The sequence below is a fragment of the Bubalus kerabau genome, chromosome 10 (assembly GCF_029407905.1).
Source record: "Bubalus kerabau isolate K-KA32 ecotype Philippines breed swamp buffalo chromosome 10, PCC_UOA_SB_1v2, whole genome shotgun sequence".
In the NCBI taxonomy this organism is placed as follows: Eukaryota; Metazoa; Chordata; class Mammalia; order Artiodactyla; family Bovidae; genus Bubalus; species Bubalus kerabau.
In genome coordinates this window covers 86,874,088-86,895,566 of record NC_073633.1, presented here as the reverse complement: position 1 = coordinate 86,895,566, position 21,479 = coordinate 86,874,088, and the positions used below count along the sequence as shown (strand labels likewise).

General features: G+C 45.3%; 1 protein-coding gene across 10 annotated transcripts in view; it reads left to right on the top strand.

Moving 5' to 3' along the window:
- Positions 1-21,479, top strand: part of SLC8A3 (solute carrier family 8 member A3) — a 170,482-nt gene that overhangs the window by 9,647 nt on the left and 139,356 nt on the right. For 9 of the 10 annotated variants that reach the window (XM_055538476.1, XM_055538472.1, XM_055538466.1 and 6 more), the window contains exon 2: positions 13,375-15,220. In XM_055538476.1, coding sequence (XP_055394451.1) covers positions 13,437-15,220 — 1,784 coding nt within the window. In that variant the 5' untranslated portion in view covers positions 13,375-13,436. Of the gene's footprint in view, positions 1-8,207; positions 10,269-13,374; positions 15,221-21,479 lie in introns of those variants that run through there. The other variant, XM_055538470.1, reaches the window with a different exon arrangement.

Sequence of the window (21,479 nt, the reverse complement as noted above, 5' to 3'; positions counted from 1 at the left end):
TCCTTACCTTTAAAAAAGGCTATGTTGGATGTGTTAACTTTTAATCTACTTCCCTGACAATTCTGTGTTCTGTGGGTCTGGTTCCACAGCTTATAGATCACCTCCTACTAAGAATGTTATTCATGCTGATCTCATCTTTTGTTTTAGAGCTTTCCAGCTGCAATTTGAAGCCCCCAGTGTGTCTGTTATTACATTGGGTCTCTAGAGGTGAGATGAGCAGCCAACCCAACTATCTGGCTGTCTGGGCTACAAGGCATCCTGAGCTGGTTGAGGGTCTGGTGGCCTGAGCTTGGCCCTCCTGTGTGGAGTCCCTTCCCACTGCAACCCTCCAGGGCATTCTCAGAATTGGCCCCCAAATGCTCCAGACAGTTCAGTCTCAAGTCCTGTGCTTCTGCTTTTCCTTTTCCATCCAGGAAGGATGTATTTGGATCCATGTAGACTCTGTTGTGGAGAAGGCAATGGCAACCCACTCCAGTACTCTTGCCTGGCAAATCCCATGGATGGAGGAGCCTGGTGGGCGGCAGTCCATGGGGTCGCTAGGAGTTGGACACGACTGAGCGACTTCACTTTCACTTTTCACTTTCATGCATTGGAGAAGGAAATGGCAACCCATTCCAGTGTTCTTGCCTGGAGAATCCCAGGGACAGAGGAGCCTGGTGGGCTGCTGTCGGTGGGGTCGCACAGAGTCGGACACAACTGAGGCGACTTAGCAGCAGCAGCAGACTCTGTTGAGAGTCTACCTGGAATCCCTTTGCCCAGTGGCTTTCCAAAGGTTCTGCTTACTTCCTATCATATCACTATACTCTCCCCTCTAGGATTCAGGAAGAATCACCTTGAGTCCGTGCCTTCCAGACCCTCAGGAGGAACTAATGGGGGAGTCAACTTCAAGGGGAATCATTAATGACCAGCCCGTGTGTGTGCTCTAAAGTAGAGGAAGAATGGGACTTCCCTGATGGTCTAGTGGTTAAGACTCCTCCTTTCCATCACAGGGGGTAGTGGGTTCTATCCCTGGTCAGGTAGAGAGATCACAGCTGCCAAGACAGCAGCTGGATCTGCTGAAGTCCTAGGAGTCTGCTCCTAGCGCCCTCTTGTGAAAGAAGGGCCCAGAACATCCCTGGAGTTGAGTGTACAGGAGACTCTCCCAGCCATGTATCAGAGAGACAACGCTGAGTGCTTGCCCGAGTCCATTTGCTCTTCCTTTGGGCACTGATATGATTTAATCCCATATTTTAACATTTAAAAATTAAGAGAACTAAATGGTATTAAAAAATAGATCAGTCTCCTGGAGAATGAGCTGAGGAAAAGGTACATAAAAGTACCAGCTTTTATGACCAGCTTTCCCTTCATGGGTAGGCAGTAGGGCAGAGGGATGTCAGCCCTCTCTCTGTGGATAATTCCGAAAGATAGAGCCCAAGTCATTTTCTCTGGGAACACATAAGGGTGGGAATGATACCCCTTCAGGCTGCTCTGGGCTTCTCACACCCCTGGCCCAGCCCTGATTTCCTTTCAGTAATAGGGAATGTTGTCTCTTGGTCTTTGCTGACATGATGCTTTTCCAGGTTGGTGGAGGGAGACCCCCTGAAACTTGGAGGACCAAGGTTATATTCTGACTCCGATATTTCTTGGCTTAGAAACTCTAGGCAGCTAACTGAGCCTCTGTTTCTTCATCATTGTGAACATCCTCGTGAGGACTGAATGGGAGCAAGAAGGCTTTTGTCTACTGTTGGTACAGACCATCACTTGATATTTGTTGAGGGAATAGTGCACTATGAGTGTTGGCTATTACGAGGCCACACACTCTGGAGAAGTAAGGTGCCCATGAGAGGACTAAGGTAGACAGAATGAAATGCGTTTAGAGACAGTCTCCCAACAGCCTTCCAAATACTTTGTGGTCCTGTTGGTGCTTTCAAATGAGCAGAACTGCCAGTTCTCTGAGATCATTGGTTTTAACCGTTTACCTCTCTACCCCAGGGCTTCCCAGAAGCTTGACATCTCCTCTCACAGGTGCATCTTTCCAAAAACGCTTAGTCCTGCAGAGTGAGCACTGATCTCTTCGACAAATGCTGACACTCACTCTGCCAGGCTGCAGTCAAGCAGCCTGGGAATATCGTGGTGAGAAAAAAGATCAAGTTGTCTGCTCCCATGGAGTTTATATTGTATGATAAACCAGTGAACAAATAGAAAAGCAATGATTCCAGCCAGTGTGGGTGCTCTAAAGAAAAGAAAAGAGTGGGGATTCCCCGATGGTCCAGTGGTTAAGACTCTGCACTTCCACTGCAGGGGGCACAATTCGATCCCTGGTCAGGGAACTGAGATCCTGCAAGCAGGATCAAGTTGTGAGCTTTCAAAGATGCAAACATGCATTCCATCAACATTAGGCATGAGTGAAATTGCAGCTTGCCCTCCATCTCCTATAGCTGAGGATCTTCAGCTCTACCATCTCCCAGCTCTTCACCCTCCTCCAGTCAGAAATTCTTCTTGTCTGTTCACTTGATGCCAGCCCCTGTATGCCAGCTGTTGTACTGTACCCCTGTACTTTTCAAGGTACTGTACTATAAGATTTAAAGTGTTTGCTTTTTGTGTTGCTTGTTTTTTAATGAATTATTTGTGTGAAAAGTATTATAAACCTATTGCTCTATAGTACTATATAGCCAGTTGTGTTCATTGGGTACCTAGGCTAACTTTGTTGGGCTTAGGAACAAATTGGACTTACAAATGCACTCTTGGAAAGGAACTCATTTGTATGTAGGGTACTTAACTGTATCTGATTTACATTTTAAAAAGATGGTAGTTGCTGTTTTTCTGGAGCACAGACTGTAACAAATGTGGCAAGATTGGCAGCTTTGCATTAGTCCAGGTAAAAGATAAGCCTCCAGTAGCTGGAAAAGAGTGTGACATACAGTTGGCACCCAATAAACTTGAGAACACATCCAAGATTCTGCGGACCAACTGAAAACAGAAGATTCTGATAGTGAAAGAGGGATGAAGAGACACTGGCACCAAACCACATCAGGCACCGTCGTCATCCCAGCGGTCCTGCAGGGTTTTTCCTGTAAGGATCTCCAGGACTGAAGAAATGTGAGCTGGAAAATTCGACACAAATTGGTCAGATTTAGATAGCTGTATAGCTTTAGGGACGTCTGTGACTGTGAGACAGATGGAGCCAGGAGAATTATGGGCTCTAGTGAAGAAGGCCCTAGAGCTCCAACAAAGGACCAGAATGCTCCTCAGTCTTGTCAAGGTAGTAGCCATTTGTTGGCTCAATAGTCCAAACCGTTCTGAGTCTGGGCTTCCAAGTGGCACAGTGGTAAAGAACCTGCCTGCCGATGTAAGAGACGCAAAAGACACAGGTTTGATCTCTGGGTTGGAAAGATCCCTTGGAGTAGGAAATGACAACCTGCTCTGGTATTTTTGCCTGGAAAATTCCATGGACAGAGTAGCCTGGTGGGCTACAGTCCATTGGGTCACAATGAGTTGGACACAACTGAGCGCGCGCGCGCGCGCGCACACACACACACACACACACACACACACACACGTATTGATTCTACTTTTGAAAATGCTCTAAACCCTGCCTCCCCTCAGCAGGCCTGCGCTCATTGCCTGTGTTCAGGTTCTGATCACATCTCACTCAAATACTTTGAGAGTCTCTGAACTGGTCTTCCTGCCCCTAGTCTTGCCCCACCTTCATTCACGTATCTAGTTTCTGCATTGTTGTCAGTCTAGGTCTCCATCCAAAGGAAAAACAATGATCTTGTCCCTCCTGTGATTAAAAGACTCTCAGTACTTCCTTTGGAGAAGGAAATGGCAACCCACTCCAGTGTTCTTGCCTGGAGAATCCCAGGGACAGGGGAGCCTGCTGGGCTGCTGTCTATGGGGTCGCACAGAGTTGGACACGACTGAAGTGACTTAGCAGTAGCAGCAGTACTTCCTTATTACCACCAAGGTAACGACCAAATTCCTTGACTGGGCATACAAGGCCTTTCACAAACAATTCCTCACTGATTGCTGCAGCTTCTCTCAGCTCCCTCAAATGCCCTGCCCTTCAGACACCCTGCCCGCCTTTCTTTAAACAGACATTGCTTGTTGAGGCTGACCTGCTCTTTAGCATGGCTTTCTCTTACCTATTTGAGGTGCAGTGGCTTTGACCCAGTTAATTCATGTTCATTCTTCAACTCCTAGATCCAAAGTTGCCTGGTCCATGAAGTGACCCTGCTGGTCCCAGGCAGCACTTGACCTTCCTTCCTCTGCACTGTCTTGGCACATGCTTCCAAATCTAGGACTTTTTTTTTTTTTTTTTTTTTGGTAATTTGGTTTTCTGTCACTGTTCTCCAGTGAAGTGTGTGCTCCTCAGGGGGGATTACATTTTTGTTCATATAACTCAAATTAGAAAAACCTTGCTCACAGCCTCCCTAACAGATGGGATGCTCCATTTGAACACTGCCAAGAGTGGGAGAAATCACTAGCTATTATGCCTTCTATTTTTGTACATTTATTCATGGATCTATTCATTCACTAAGTATATACTGAGCACCCACTCTATGCCAGGCACTGATATAGATGGCAGGGATACAGAAATACCAAACAGATAAAAATTGCTACCCTCTAGGAACTTTTATTCTAAGTTTTTTTGAATGTGCAAAAAAAGAGTTGGGTACCTTCTCATCTAATTCAGTGAAAGTTGACCTGTACCACATGGACTGAGTTTCATACCTGTGCATGCGTGTATACGTGAATAAATGAATCACTGAGAAAACAAAGATGGCATGAGGAAAAACATGGAGAAGTCAACGTAAGATACCCTCCATGAAAAGGAAAATACTCAGAAACATGTCTTGCTGAAAATGGGATGAGCAGCATCATTTTCCTGTGTAGATAAGGGAACTCTGGGTCTTTTCTGTTTCTTCAGTAAAAGTGTAGATTAAGCTAACAGCAGGTTTAGGGAGAGACAGTGGGGAAATCTACTTATATGGGTAGGCAGTTGATGCTCTTTGTCATTGGCAGGGTATGAAAGGAAGTTAGAGTCCAGGAGGGTGGATGTTTGTCTAGTGTATAGAAAGGCTTTGTGGTACACCCACTTATGAGTCAACTCATGATACACTAAGAGTCCTTCTTTTGGTTCAGAGAAATTCTGTAATGGTTGGAATCCCTGAGATGCAAATGTCTTTCATAGTTGGTCTGTGTTCCTTTTATTCTCTCCTGGGATTCTGAACCTTGGCTGTACCTCTAAATCAACTAAGGAACTTTTAAAAAGTCTAAATATTGAGACTTCACTCCCAGAGAGTCCAAAACTTAGGTCTGGAGTAAGATCCAGATACCTATATTTTTTAGAGCTCCAAAGTTATTCTAATGCACAGCCCTCTTTAGCGTGTGATCCTGGTTCCATTATTGCCTCCAATGTGGGGGATGACTTACATGCAGATGTAGATCCAGCAGCTGGAGAAGCAGAACTTAAATTAGGTGAGCAAGGCCCTTTCTTCCTTTCACTCTGGTCCCCTTGCATGGTTTGTGATTCTCCAGATCTGTGAAGGACTCATAGAGAGCAAAGTCCTCTGGTCTCTAGAGAGTGTGGTAAACCTTTGAGTAGAATTAACAAGCCTTGGAATCATAGAATTTTGGAGGCAGGGAGGATATAAGAGATCAGATCCAACCTCTTAGCCCTCTGAACTGAGTGCGATAACTTGCTAGAAAAGAAAAGTCCCTATATTGAGGGGGAATCCCTCAGGGAGTTTCTCTAAGTGTGTAGGAGATGGACATGCAGACAGATCAGCCCACGTTAATGTGATGATGTGTGACAAGTGCCTTAGTGGTCATCAAAGGGCTAGAGGAACACAGGGGAGAAAATGACTCAGTTGGAAGGTAGAGGAAGAGGGTGTTATCAGGGAAGGCTTCCCAGAGGAGTAGAGATTTCCAGGGCTGTATGTTCTTGACCTAAGGGCTCCAGATTCCGATCCTGTTTTTCCACCTTCACTTTTAGACTTTGGCATTTGACACACCAAGTTTCATAGCTCAGCTGTGCTACTCAGCTAGTGGACCTGGGTAAATTAGTAATCTTTGGGCCCAAGTCTCCTCATCTCTAAAACAGTTAACGCTACCTAAATCATTGTGGGATCCTTAGGTCTTACACAGAAGCTTAGAAATGCCTGATGCAGTGCCACCCATAGAGTAAAGAAGACTCAATGAAGAGACAGGATTGTTGTGATCATTTTAAAGTCCTTTATTTATATACAGCACGAGGAGATTGAGGCTTGCTGGTGCTTCCTCTTTGTGTGTGGCAGTGCCTAGGAGAAGGCCAGCTGGGTTTTATGAAGTTATCATATGACTTGGATGCCATTAAGGGTTTGGAGGCTTTGAGGAAGGCAAAACGTGACAGTTGCATGGGAACAGAGAAGCAAGAATCGTGGAATATCAACTACACATACTACTGCAAGGTCCTCGATATTATAAAACCGTGATGTATTGCAGCCACTGTCCGTAAGGTTAGAGGCAGCGGTGCGGTGACCAACTTGAGAGCTTAGAGCGGAACAAGAAAAAGAGTAACTTCCCATGACATCGTCATAGCATCATGCCCATAATTCCTTGTTTGTCTCTATCCTTCATTAGAAGAAAATGTCAAATGTTTGGGGATGTGGTGTAGCACTTTCACGGGTGTATGCTCAGTCACAAGCACAGTGCTTGGTCCAAAATGGGGATTCAAAGAGCAGTTGTTTAAAAAATGACTTTGATGCAAGGTGCTTTTGGTAAAGCCAGATTGTAGGCTCTCCTTGCCTTTGGGGGCCCCCCTTTCCTACCATGCTCCCTTAATCTCTTCTCTTTTGACGTCTCCTGGGGAGTTGCTGGCTCTCACACTGCTCTGGGCTGACCTAACTGAAATATGTGCCTTCACTTCTTTGCCTGTTGTGGAGATGGACCTGCCTGCCATCAAAGCATTTTTGACTCAAAGCAACTGTGGAGATTATCCAACCCCACACGAATTTTCTGGATGAGGAAGCTATGCCATTAAGAGTTCTCTGACTCTTTGCAGTCTCATAGCTTGTTGAGGCAGAGCTAGGAAGAAAGTTCTTGCCTCTTGCTTTCAGATTTGGGGCTCTTCTACTGTTTCAGGCTGCCTTGGGGTATGTACCATCTCCAAGTTCATAGTGAGGGCTCCATATCCAAAAAAACTCACCCTCCCTTCCCCAGGCCCTTTGCTTTTCAAAGGGCTACCCAAACCCAAGGCATCTACCTAGCATGGTGGTTAATGCCAAGTACTCTAGAGTCAGACTGCCAGAATTCACGAGCTTATTTGTCTACTTACCATGCGACTTCACTTTCGCTTTTCACTTTCATGCATTGGAGAAGGAAATGGCAACCCACTCCAGTATTCTTGCCTGGAGAATCCCAGGGACAGAGGAGCCTAGTGGGCTGCTGTCTATGGGGTGGCACAGAGTTGGACACCACTGATGGAACTTAGCAGCAGCAGCAGCAGCAACCATGATTTGGGCAAATTCTTTAACCTTTGTAAATTCAAATTTGCTTATCCCCTGGAGAAGTGAATGGCTATCCATTCCAGTATTCTTGCTTGGAGAATCCAATGGACAGAAAAGCCTGGTAGGCTACAGTCCATGGGGTCGCAAAGAGTCGGACATGACTGAGCAACTAACACTTTCACTTTCAAAATGGGCGTGACGATAATACTAACTTTTTTACTTGGAATATTCAAAGCTATCATAATGGACGAAAAGCAGCATCCTTACATTTTCTTCCTTGGATCCAAGTTCCGATTGTGGCAGCCAAACTACCGAAGTAGCCGAGGTTGCGTCTTTCCTACTTGAGTGCTGGAAATTTAGTTCCTGTGTTTCTGGGAGAGCTTTGCCATGGAGAGGACTCTGCAGGCTCTCAGCCCCTGTAGGCAGAGGAAGTACAGGAGAAGATGCAGTGTTCTTGGACTCGGGTGACACTTCAGATCCAGTGCAGCCTGGCTGCACCTAAAACTTTAATGTAAATTGGCTGTGACGTCTGTGCAGGGGCCCAGATTTAGAAGCAGAGCAGGATGCGTCTACCCAGGCTGGTGACAGACCCGGAGCAGTGTTCCCATTGGAGAAAGTGGAGGGCGTAGCAAGAGGGAGAATTTGCTCAGTCTGGCCTGGTGGCTCTGTTTTATTAATGATCTGGAAGAGCAGAGGAAAGTGACTTTAATTAAATTTGCCAGTGATATTAAAAGATGTCAGGAGCCACTGCTGAGGACACAGACACCTTGCAGATGGCCCTGGGGGCTTTAGGAAGATAATCCAGGGAAAAAAATGAGGGGCCGTGGGCTGAGCTGAGGGGTCAGAGGGTCATCATATGCAGAATGTACCCTCGGCCCACCCTCTTTATCTGTATCTGTTCTGTTTCCAATAGATTTCTGACTGATCTTCCTGCTTTGGTTTTGTCCCACTTACAGCCACCCTAAAACCTATCTAGCCAAATTGGTTTTTCTGGAATACAGATCAGACCATGTCATTCTCCTGTTCAAAATCCTATCATTGGCTTTTCACTGCCCTTAGGATAAAATCCCATCTTCTCAGCCTGGCATATAAGACTTGCCATGAATTGGGTCCTCCCTCTGTGTCCAGCCTCATCTTCTGTCCCTCCTGCCTCACACTGATTTGCCTGTAATCCTATGTACACAGAGGGCTTTCCTGCCCCACGTCTTTGCTTGGGCTGTTCTCTTTGACTCAGATGCCCTTCCCATGTTCTTTCTTTTTTTTTCTCTGTCTTTCTTCTTTTTTTAACTAACGTGCACTCATGCTTGAAGCCTCATTTCAGGGATCACCTCCTTCGGAACGCCTCCCTAAATCCCCGAGTTGGCTCGGTGCCCTGCTTGTGTTCGGCAGCACTCGGCCCACACCTTCGCTGATGATAGTAGGAGTGCCTGTGTGTGCAGCTTTCCACCCCTGCTCAGTGGTGCCTTGGAGGGAAAACCCCAAATCATAGTTTATTTTGTCCAGCGGCCTCTAGGACAGGCCTGGCAAATCACAGGCACTTGTTAATGTTTGTCCAACTGAACTGATAGAAGGAGAATGTTTGGGTGGGAGACGGCCTTGGGAAATCAGGACACCCCAGGAAACCTGGGGAGCAGTCAACTCAACCAAATGAAGACCACAGAAGACTGGAAGCTGACTGGGACTTGTGGGTGTTCTGCAACAAATTGGGACATCCTCGTAAGGTGGAGTGGTTGGGACCATCAACTTTATGTCATCTTTATGTGAGCTCTGGTTCTGCTACTTCTTTGCTTTATACTTGGAGTAAATGACTCAAATGACTTAACTAAGACTCAGTTTCCCAAAATGTAAAATAGGGATTAAAATAGTACTGATCTCTAACAACAACTAATAGGGTTGTTATGAAGACGAAATAATACATTCAAACTTTATGCACACAATAACTGCTTTAAAGCATTATTTACTGTTACTAATATCTTCCTTGTTTTGGGCAGTTCTGGGGATCTCAAGCTGGGTCACCTCCATAAGTATGGCTTAGGACTGATTAAGAGCTTTCTGGAAACACCAAAGATCAGTTGGGTCTCTAAGGGAGTGCAGTGAACCACCCAGGAGGTAGGGATCTGTCTCAATCGGTATCTGGGGCTGGAGTTATGGCAAAAAATGACCATTGGCTTGTTCATCAGAGACATCCCCTCTCCCTCTAACTTCTCAGCAGAAACCATCTCCTGGCAGAGCTGGAGAGAACAGTTAGGCATCCCCCGGTGGTTTTTCACCTTCAGTTCTAATAACTTAGTGCAGGCAATCCCTAACCACTTTCTTGCCTTGTTTTCTTTTATTTGTTCCTTCAGTTCATCTGTTGTCTCAAGGAACAGTCTTTCTAAACTGACCTCTGATTATGACCATGTAATAGCACAGTCCCCATAGAAACCTGTTGCTACAAGTATCTGTGGGACCAAGGAGAATAAAGACCATGATCCTCCTTAATTGTCCCGGTGGGTATGAGCAGTCGGAGTCCTCGTCCCCCGTCGATCAGGAAAACACTACTACCTGAGTGTCCCCTGTCCCCTGACTGCAGCAGGCCAGCCACTTCCCTACCTGTGGGTAGCCCACCCCTTTGGGCTTGGCCAGTTATGCAGCTGACACTGCCTGTCACCATGTTGGCTGTTGATCAAAGAGCTGCTCCAGCTGTGCCCACCTGCTGTCTCCTCCTGCATGGGGCTCATCAGAATTCACAAAATGTTGGGTTTTCAGAGATCAAGGCAAGGAACCAAGATCCGTGTCTGTCCACAATTCTCCATGTAGGTGAGTGCTAACCCTATGAATAGGGTCTCTGTGCACATCGCAGGCTATGGGGGCATTTTCAGTCTTTGAATATGGATGCCCATCACCTTCAGCCTCTCTGCTCCTCTGCAGTCAATGTCATAGCCTCTTCTCCCCCGAGTGAGGTCAAAGCCCCAAGCACCTGCTGGGGTGACCCCCTGGTACCTGGACTGATGGGGATTATGGGCCTCAGCAGTTGGCTCCCGTTCTGAGAAATACAAAACCAAGTTAATCCACAGAGCCCTTTGGGAGGAGGGCCTTCAGGATTATCATATGCACCAGGCTGTGTCCCAAGGGGAACTTCTCTTTGAGTACAAGCCTTGGCAATTGAAAGAGGTCCTAGGTAGCCTCTAAAATCTAGTGAGGATTTGTCTACGAGATCTATTTTTTTCTAAATGGCTACAATTCAGATTGTAAAATGACTTTTAAGAAGGCTGATTTCTGAGTGTGTTAGTCTGCTCAGGCTGCCCTAACAAAATACCATAGACTGAGTGGTTTAAACAACGGAAATTTGTCAGGAGGCTGGGATTCCAAAATCAAGATACTGACAATTTGATTTCTGGAAAGAGGTCTCTTCCAGGCTTGCAGATGACTGCTTTCTTCCTATGTCCTCACAAAATGGAGCGCTCTCTCTTTCTTTTTCTCTCTCTTGTCTTCTTAAATGCCACCAAGCCTATTGGATTAGAACCCCACTCTTTTGACTTCATTTAGCCTTAATTACCTCCTAAAAGTTCTATCTCCAAGTAGAGTCACATCGTAGATTAGGGCTTCAACATAGGAATTGGCAGGGGGATTGTACAATTCCGTCCATAGCAGTGAGGAAGATTCCCTAGGGCCACATTTATTTATTCCAAAACATACATTTACTGAGCACCTACGCACTACCTACTAAGGATACCATGAGAAACAGAATAGACATAGTCTTTGCCTTTTTGTCATAGCTTAATGGATGAGTTAGTCATCAATCATATAATCCCACAAATACATAATGTAATTTCAAAATTTTGTAAGTGCCATGAAAAAAATTAAAGGAAAGGAGTTGACCATTTTAGGGTGAAGGAAAGTTTTTGTGAGAAAGTGACATTCAAGCTGAGAGCTAAAGCATTGTTACGAGTGGGAGTGCAAAGAAGAAATGATATTTTTGGTCATGGGTCATGTTATGGGCAAAGGTCCTGAGGTGGAAAATAAGATGGTGTACTCCAGGACCTGATGGGAAAGCCATCACTGCAGAAATGCAGTGAGAGGGACAGTGGCAAGAGATGAGGGGGACGGGGAAGAAGGTAGCTCGTGCGAGGCTCCGCAGGTCATGGTGAGGATGCCGGTCTTTATATTGAAAGTGAGGGGGAACAGGATGCTTGGGGCTGGTGCACTGGGATGACCCAGAGGGACGGTATGGGGAGGGAGGCAGGAGGGGGTTTGAGGATTGGGAACACGTGTACACCCATGGCGGATTCATGTTGATGTATGGCAAAACCAATACAATATTGTAAAGTAATTAGCCTCTAATTAAAATAAATAAATTTAAATTTAAAAAAAGGAAGAAAAAAAAGAAAGTGAGGGGGAAATGCCGAAAGGCTTTGTTTTGTTTTGTTTTAAGATGACTATGGCTATAAGAGAAGATGGAATAGAAAAAGGTCAGAGTTGGAGTGAGTTCGGTGAGGAGGTGACTGAGTAAATTCATCAGGTGAAAAGTAATGGGCCGTGATGGTGGTGAGAGAGATGGGGAGGAAAGTTGATGGGACTCTGTGTTGGACTGGAGAGAGAAAGTCTTGCAAACAGGCAGTGGTTTCCAGGCTGAGAAACCGAGTGGATGGAAGTGCTATTTTCTGAGATGGGAAACAGCAGAGAAGGAGGAGGAGCAAGTAGAGAATAGCAGCATTCTTCCATTACTAACAGTACTCCTACATGCTTGTAACAGAGGTGGAAACATGGGCAAGTTGTTTTTCTTTAAGGTATTGAATAGTTATTTGCAGTCTCATTGCATCTGAATGAGGCAATGGGTAGAAAGATAACTGTAGTTTCAGCTGAATTTCTTCCATTCTTCTGAACTCTTGTTCACCTTTTAGTGTCTTGAGGTCAGCAGAGGAGGCTGAATTTCACCCTGAAATCTCGCCTACAGATTAAAAAAAATTTAGAATCACTTGCCTGTTGTTTATAGTGCTTCCTACCACTTGGCCCTTGCAGTGTTTGGGTTTCAAGTTAGAGTGGCTGACTGATCTTCATCTCCCTGTAACTGGATGCCTAAATTCTTTCATAAGCCTGTCTTGCTGGAGGGCTAAGGATTGCTATGGACTGGGCCTTGGGCACCACTTACAGGGCTTCGGTTTAGCTACATGACAGGTAGTATTCACTACAGAATCAATTCTCTTGATTTCTCAAGCAATCTCAGAATTACAACTTGCCTCCCTAAATTTTCATCTGGGGAAGGAGTTTTTCCCAACTGGGCTCAACTGCACACAAAGCAAGGTGTTCCATTTGCAGGAGAGTAGTCCAGGATAACAGTTCAATTCAGTGTGTACTCCTGTAAGCTTATGTTTTGCAAGATTCTTGAGTATGATGACAGTGTGGTAAGGAAGGCTGAAAACCCTAGAAACAGTAGAAGTGGGGATGAAGATTCCTGTTATACTTGGCCAATTTTAAGTTAATTCTTGAGAACTCTCACAGATAACAAAAGGGTTGGGAGGCAGGACTAAAGGGGTATCAGTTAAATTTCCATTACCAATATTCCCAGCTATTTTAAGCCATTTTTCTACTGACTCTACCAGATGGTCCTAAGGACAGAGCAGCTATTTGAGCCTCCCAGTGACATCTATTTTTCCAAGTGAGAGACTGCCCCATATGTTAGTACAATATGTCACTCAAGATGAAACATCAGTTTTTATTGGTGGGAACCTGCCATTTGTTGTCCTCCTTTTTAAAAAAAAAAAAAAAAAAACTTTTCGTTTTTTATTGGGGGTATAGCTGATTAATAATATGATAGTTTCAGGTGAACAGCGAAGGGACTCAGCCATACATATACAGGTATCCATTCTCCCCCAAGCTGTCTCCTTTTCTTCATGCCTTTTTCTGCCTCTCTGATCTCTTCTAGGTCTCTGGCCTGTCAGGAGGACCATTGGTGCTGCAGTGGAAGCCAGCGGCTAAGTCTTGTGTATGGCGTGGTTAAGGTTGCAGCCTCTCACCTCTGCCTTCCTCCATTTTGGGCTGATTACCTTTGTGCTCTTCCTGAATGGTCTTCGGGCAGAGGCTGGCGGCTCAGGGGATGTGCCCAGCACAGGGCAGAACAATGAGTCCTGTACAGGGTCGTCGGACTGCAAGGAGGGTGTCATCCTGCCAATCTGGTACCCGGAGAACCCTTCCCTTGGAGACAAGATTGCCAGGGTCATTGTCTATTTTGTGGCCCTGATATACATGTTCCTCGGGGTGTCCATCATTGCTGATCGCTTCATGGCATCTATTGAAGTCATCACTTCTCAAGAGAGAGAGGTGACTATCAAAAAGCCCAATGGAGAGACCAGCACAACCACCATTAGGGTCTGGAATGAAACTGTCTCCAACCTGACCCTTATGGCCCTGGGTTCCTCTGCTCCTGAGATCCTCCTGTCTTTAATTGAGGTGTGTGGCCATGGGTTCATTGCTGGTGATCTGGGACCTTCTACCATTGTCGGCAGCGCAGCCTTCAATATGTTCATTATCATTGGTATCTGCGTCTATGTGATCCCCGATGGAGAGACTCGCAAGATCAAGCACCTACGAGTCTTCTTTGTCACTGCTGCTTGGAGCATCTTTGCCTACATCTGGCTCTATATGATCCTGGCTGTCTTCTCTCCTGGTGTGGTCCAGGTTTGGGAAGGCCTCCTCACTCTCTTCTTCTTTCCAGTGTGTGTCCTTCTGGCCTGGGTGGCAGATAAGCGACTGCTCTTCTACAAATACATGCACAAAAAGTACCGCACAGATAAACACCGAGGAATCATCATAGAGACCGAGGGTGACCACCCCAAGGGCATTGAGATGGATGGGAAAATGATGAATTCCCACTTCCTTGATGGGCACCTGGTGCCCCTGGAAGGGAAGGAAGTAGATGAGTCCCGCAGGGAGATGATACGGATTCTCAAGGATCTGAAGCAAAAACACCCAGAGAAGGACTTAGATCAGCTGGTCGAGATGGCTAACTACTATGCTCTCTCCCATCAGCAGAAGAGCCGTGCCTTCTACCGGATCCAGGCCACCCGTATGATGACTGGCGCGGGCAATATCCTGAAGAAGCATGCAGCAGAACAAGCCAAAAAGACCTCCAGCATGAGCGAGGTGCATGCCGATGAGCCGGAGGACTTTGTCTCCAAGGTCTTCTTTGACCCATGCTCTTACCAGTGCCTGGAGAACTGTGGGGCTGTGCTCCTGACAGTGGTGAGGAAAGGTGGGGACACGTCCAAGGCCCTGTATGTGGACTACAAAACAGAGGATGGTTCTGCCAATGCAGGGGCTGACTATGAGTTCACAGAGGGTACTGTGGTTCTAAAGCCTGGAGAGACCCAGAAGGAGTTCTCTGTGGGCATCATCGATGATGACATTTTTGAGGAGGATGAACACTTCTTTGTGAGGCTGAGCAACGTTCGCATGGAGGAGGAGCAGCCTGAGGAGGGGATGTCTCCCAGAGCACTCAATAGTCTTCCCTTGCCTCGGGCTGTCCTGGTGTCCCCTTGTGTGGCCACAGTCACCATCTTGGATGATGACCACGCGGGCATCTTCACTTTTGAATGTGACACTATTCATGTCAGTGAAAGCATTGGTGTCATGGAGGTCAAGGTTCTGCGGACATCAGGTGCCCGGGGCACAGTCATCGTCCCCTTTAGGACAGTAGAAGGGACCGCCAAGGGTGGTGGTGAGGATTTTGAAGACATATATGGGGAGTTGGAGTTCAAGAATGATGAAACCGTGTAAGTAACCCTTCCATAGTCCGTCTGCCTCCATCCCTTGTCACCCCCTTCTCTCTTGCCCCATGCTTTAAAACTTTTCCTTGTACTCATGTTAATGTCAAACTTTGGTTCCATCACAGGTGTGCAAGATCAACAGACACTCCTGACAGGTTCTGCTTCCAAAATCTCCTTCAGTTTTCTCTCTTTAAATTGTTTTCGGGCAAGGAATGCCGTGGCAGGATCTAAGCACACAGGACCTAAGAACATTTTGTCCACTGAAACTCAAAATGATAACTGGTGGGGGTGTGGGATGATGGAAGTTCTGCTGTCAGATTTGGGGAGAGTCTTGTGATGAAGCAAGATCTAGGAGACTGCTTGGGTCTCTCCTTCCTCCTCTTCTCAGGCCAAGGGCTTACATGAGCTTTGAAGGCAGTCCTGTCCATTCTGAATCAGTGATAGTCCAAGCTGGACATCCTCAAGAACGTGAGTGGCACTGGCTTATGTTTTTCCAGTACCATAATGCAGTTGTATTATATAAGCAGATTTCAGGCACCTCTCCTTCATTTGGAAATTGCAAAATTGATTGAAACTTGGCAGTCTCTTTAAGCATCAATAGGCTTATTTTATGGTGTGAGGCTTGCCCAGTCTAGGTGAAATGAATCAATGTGGCTTGAGTCCTGGAGGTATCTTAGAGAAGCAGAGCTCCCAGGGCAGCGGCCACCAGTCTTTAGTCACAGGTCTAAGCTCTAGAATCTGGCTAAGCAGTGGAGGAGAAGCCTCTTAGGAATTGTGGGAAAAAATACATCTTCTGTGTGGTCATCTCTTTTCACAGTCCAGAGTTCTCCTAAAACACTTCCCAGGTCACTGGCCCATTTAGCCCTTCAGACACTGTGGGTCTTACGTTTCTATGGCCTCTGTCACTCTGAGGCCTCTCTGCTTTGGAACGTCTTGTACTGGGTGTTCTGTCCTGTTCTTGGATGGATATCTCTAAAGAATAAAGCAGACTGACTCTGCCCAGGAGACCAGACTTTCCAGGGTTGCCAACAAGGAAGGGGATGAGAAAGGGGAACCTTGTCTCAGAATTGCTGCTCACATCCACAAGCAATTAGCAGTAGCAGGGGAAGATAGGAGGAACCAAAGGGACACATGTAGGAAGTGGGGGATGTCAAACTGCTCCAAGAACCTGCTAGAAACACTTTCAATGGGAAATGAAAGCTCTCATCTGTAAAGTGGGAAGAGCAATACTTTCCTTGCCTTGTGGTGGGCTCTTTTTTGCAGTTCCTCCCAGCTCTAGAATCTTCTGAAAAATAGACATAGGCGCTCAGTGTCGGTCATAACCGCACCAGCCAGATGGAACAGGGGGATACTGTCCCCTGAAATGAAATAGCCATTGACAGATTGATTTATTAGAGCCCTGTTTAGTTATTTTGTGGGAAAGGATAATCTCTTTTTAGCATTAATAAAAACCTGTGCCTTTCTAGAGAATACTCTCCCTTTCGGTGTGCTCTGGGGAGGATGCTTATACATACAAATGAAGGCCCTCATGGCGAGGAAAACCCCCATGAAATTTCATGCGTATTTATGGCAATGTCAGTAGATAAATTACTGTCAGGCACTAAATGACATCAGCATTGGCCATAACTGGAGAGACTCGAGGTCCCTCCCATTCAGTACCAATTTGCTGAGGACACCGAAGAGTAGTATTTTGAGAGATCAGAAGTTGGGATCCCAATTTCTTCACCTCATTAGTAATCAACTGTGCGCCTGGGATCTCCAAATATGACTAAACCCTCCTCAAACCTATATATGTCTTCAGCTTGATTACTGTCTTGGTGTAAATGAGCCTCATGAATGATCACTTCTGGGTAATATTGGTTATACATATGTATGAACTTCTACACGTTTGAGATGCTGGCCCAGGTATTCTAAGGTTTCCCATCTTTTCCTTTGCATTATTTTTTTAGACTTCAGTAGAATTTAGACTACCCTCTTGGCCTTCTTCACTGCAGAAGAATGAGTCCAAAACCTGCTAACATATTATCACAAAAGGAGGCCTACTTTTGATACTTTAAATTGTAATTTTACAGCTAGAGACAGTATGATACAGCAAGAAAACCATGGGCTCTAAGTATAGTACTCTGTGGATTAGGATTCTGGCTCTAGTACTGATTTAACCACATTGGGGAAATTTTATTAATTTATGAGATTTTTTTCCCCATTGATAAAAAGGAGATCATAATGTCACTCTAGCAGGTCTATTATAATGATTCATGACACTGTATGCAATATTCCCTGTACATGATATGTACTCAGTAAACAAACTCATTAATAGTAATATTGATGAATTAACAGTATTCTTCAGAAGACACCACTGAGGTAATCAGGTTACTTGATTTTCTGTGTCACCCTAATTAATAAGCATGCTAGTTTTTTGGTTACCATGAAGGATACTATTCTAAACTCATAAAATGTTGGAGCAAGAAAGGACCTTAGAATATCATCTAGATATTCTAGAGTAGTGTTTCTCAAATTTTAATGTGCTTGTGAACCAGCCAGGCATCTTGCTAAAATGCAGATTATGACTTCCAATATCTAAAGTAGGGCTTGAGATTCTTCATTTCTAACAAGCTCCAGATGCTTCTGGTTCCCAGAGCTGAAAGGCCCTAAAGCTCTTGACCAAACCATGAAGCCTAGGAAGGAAAGCGGCTTTTCAGATGAGTTGCATGACTGGATCATGACTGCTTGCTTTCCAGTGTCAGTGTTCAACTCCATCTTAGCTCGAGTCTAGCTCTTAGCCGAGACCCTGCTAACTGCAGGAACAGTCTGAACCCTGAAATTGAAACCTTCGAGGGACTCAGACAGAAGCTGTGTGATGCCTGGAACAATTTCCCTCTCTGCACCTTCTCTCTCTGTGTAGCTTTATTTTCCCACCAAGCCCAGTGGCACCGTCACTTTCGCCCTCACCATAATGCTCTGAATCTTCAGAACAAAGCCAGGCCTATGTCCGTGAATTCATTCATTTGGTTTTATGCTTTGCTTCTTCAGACGTGTCCTCAGCACCATGGTAGGGTAACAAACTCTGGTATCTGACAAACAGGTGTGAATCCATCGCGCATCAGCTGTGTAACTTCAACAAGTCGTTTCAGCTTCTGAGTCCCAGCAATTTTGTTGCAATGATAAGAACAATAATACCTATCCTTCGAGATTATGATTAGTACTACATACAGATAGTAAGAAAATGCACCTTAGCGCAGTGCCTAAGTGCATCAAAAGTGCTCAGTCACTCAACAGACATTTATTAAATATCTGCTACATCCTAGGTACATTACTAGTACTGGAGAGAAATAAGTGACTAAGATAAGGTGGCATTTTAACTCCCAAGGATCTTATTCTCCAGTGGAGAGGATACAAGGTATACAGACAAATCAAAACAGGTGGGAGAAGTATAGTTTGAGATTAGCTCAATAAAAGGGGAATGAAAGCTTCTCCTTCTGTGCCTGACACCACTCAAGTTTTAAAGTCACCTTCGTTAAAGATGTAGTAGTGCAGTAGGTGGAGTGTGGGGGTGGGTACATGATTACTTTAAACCCACGTTACAATAAACTCGTGATATTTGAGAAGGATACTACTGACATCTTTGTGGTCTGGAAGAATCCTGGTAGTTCGTGACTACTGTTAGCACATCCTGGGGATTCTGGCCTCCGAGCCTCCTGCACGCTAAGCTCACTCACTGAACACGTGACTCACTCCTGTACACCAGGCTCACAGAGCACCTCTGCAAAAATAAGATTATTACAGCTCATTGACCTTTGGGGTCTCTGGAATTAGCCAAAGCCTCAGATGTCAAATATGCAAATGGCAAGATCTACTCTAATTAAATAGAGTGGGCCTCCTTCACAGAAGAATGGAGTGTAAGCTGTACCACACATTTCCCAAGCAAATATAGAATGTTGAAACTGGAAGGTATCTGTCCTCCCGGTTTTACAAATTATGAAATGTGAGACTCTGAGATGCAAAGCAACTTGTCCAAGATCACACAGATAGATATGATAGAAAGTTAGACTTTAGAAAGAACTTTTTTGGATGCTGCTGATTTAATGTCTCCCCCGCAACCCACTCCAGTGTGCTTGCCTGGAGAATCCCAGGGGCGGGGGAGCCTGGTGGGCTGCCGTGTCTGGGGTCGCAGAGTCGGACACTGAAGTGACTTAGCAGCAGCAGCAGCCTCCCCATTTGGACTTTTCCATTTTATTTTTATCCATCAAAATGTTAACTTTGGAAAGAATATGGAAATTCATGGGTGAAAGATGCCCTGGAAGGAGACATCCAGGAGTGTTTTTGTGAGTAATGTCTTAACTACTACTAATAATATATTATGGACTATTCTTAAGCTTTTGATTCACCTTGAAACTGTTCAGGAAGGGAAATATTGAACTCATAGAAAAAATTTTTAGAAGGTTTATCTTAGTGATCTCTTGCTGAAAAAAGTGACAAGTGTAGCTGAGACATCTCTTGGTGATGGTTACCTTCAGGCTAGACCTTGTTCCATGAAATAGTGCAGTATTTTTTTCAGAATGATGCAGGCCATTCTCTTCCAGGGGTGCTTTCTCTGTAAAGTTTTAGCCAGAGGCATCTTCCCATCAAAACCTATACAAATAAGGAGTTACCCAGGACCAGTTTTCACATTCTCCAACTTGACTAAACACAGTCGGTTTTTTTGCATTTTCTTTGGCTCAGCAGAGTAATAGGATAGTTTTTATCTGGTCACAGAGGAAGATAAGGGCCTTCCTAGGTAGCACTAGTGGTAAAGAACCCTCCTGCCAATGCAGAAGACGTAAGAGATGCGGGTTCAATCTCTGGGTTGGGAAGATCCCCTGGAGGAGGGTGTGGCCACACACTCCATGGGATTCTTGCCTCGAGAATCCCACGGACAGAGGAGCCTGGCGGGCTACAGTCCACAGAGTCGCAAAGAGTTGGATACGACTGAAGCGACTTAGCATGCACGCATGCATAGAGGAGGATCATTTGTTTCTAGAATGTTCTTTCTGCACTTGAGAAAAATCAGAAGCTGCACCCTTAGCGTGGGCGGAAGTGCAGTGGAGGTAGAGATATTTCCCCCTTAGCTGGACTCCTTTTCTTTCTCCTTTCTTCAGCCTGCAGTGCTGATTTCCAGTAACAAGCTCTCTTTGTAGTTGTAGGTAAACAGTCCACCCCCAGAGCCATGGTTTTATGGAACTCACAGTGGAGCTATGTCCTTGACTCAGAGTGATCCTGAAGAAAGGAATCCTTGTTTAAGCGAACTGTTAAATGGGGGACGGGGGTTTAACAGAAGAGTGGAACATTTCAGGTAGGGTTGTTCAACTATAATTTCCTCTCTTTGGGGCACAAAGGAATGATTAGAGGCTATGTGGACTCTTCAGCAGAAGCTTTGGATGTTGTGCCCAGAAAGGTCCCAGGTCTTGATAAATTTTTTTTTCTTTTCTTAATTACTAAAATTGCCCAAGAATGTCAAAGAGTGACATATTCCAACTTCAGGATCCATAAAGCACGCCAAATATACTTAAACCTTATATGTCCATAAAGATCGCCAGCAAGTCCAGAGCCTTCCTGGTTTATTTGTTTTAGGGTCTAAGGGTGCAACATCCTTGGCAATACTGGATCAGGCAGCATTCTCTCTGCTTGACTTGGTCAGGGACCATAGGCAACAGAGCATTCAGTGTGCCTGCCCTGGGTCTTCTCACTTTGGTCTGCCCTCTGGTATGAGAAAATTCAGGGTGTGCAGAGTTGGAGACTCCACCAAGGGGAATGTCAGGTTGGGTTTGAGGAGAAAGGCACAACTGTGGTTGGAGATGGTCACATGACCAGCCAATCAGAAAATGAAATGGTCTCAGCCTCAAAGCAGGCTCCCCTGAGCATTGCTTAAAATGATGCTAGTTGGGGCTTTAGGCAATAATAAAGGAATAACAATAAAGATCCTGCCATGGGCCTTGCTTTGTTTGTCTCAACTCTTCTGGCTCTTCAGGTCAAAGTTTTCTCATTCACTCACAAGCGTGATAGAAAGGGATACTTGGGGAAAGTGAGATGGGTGAGTGGGGAGGACTCTTCCTTGTCGTCCAGCTTTTATCAACTTTCCAGGTGTGTTTGGGTCATACATGAGCACTCATTCCTTCCCCATCCTTGGGCTGTGCCCCCATCAACTCCACTAGGAATAGAGTAGAATTTAGTGCTACGGTCTTCAGTTTATTCAAGGTGTTTATTATCTTGTCCTTTTAAAAGAGAAACT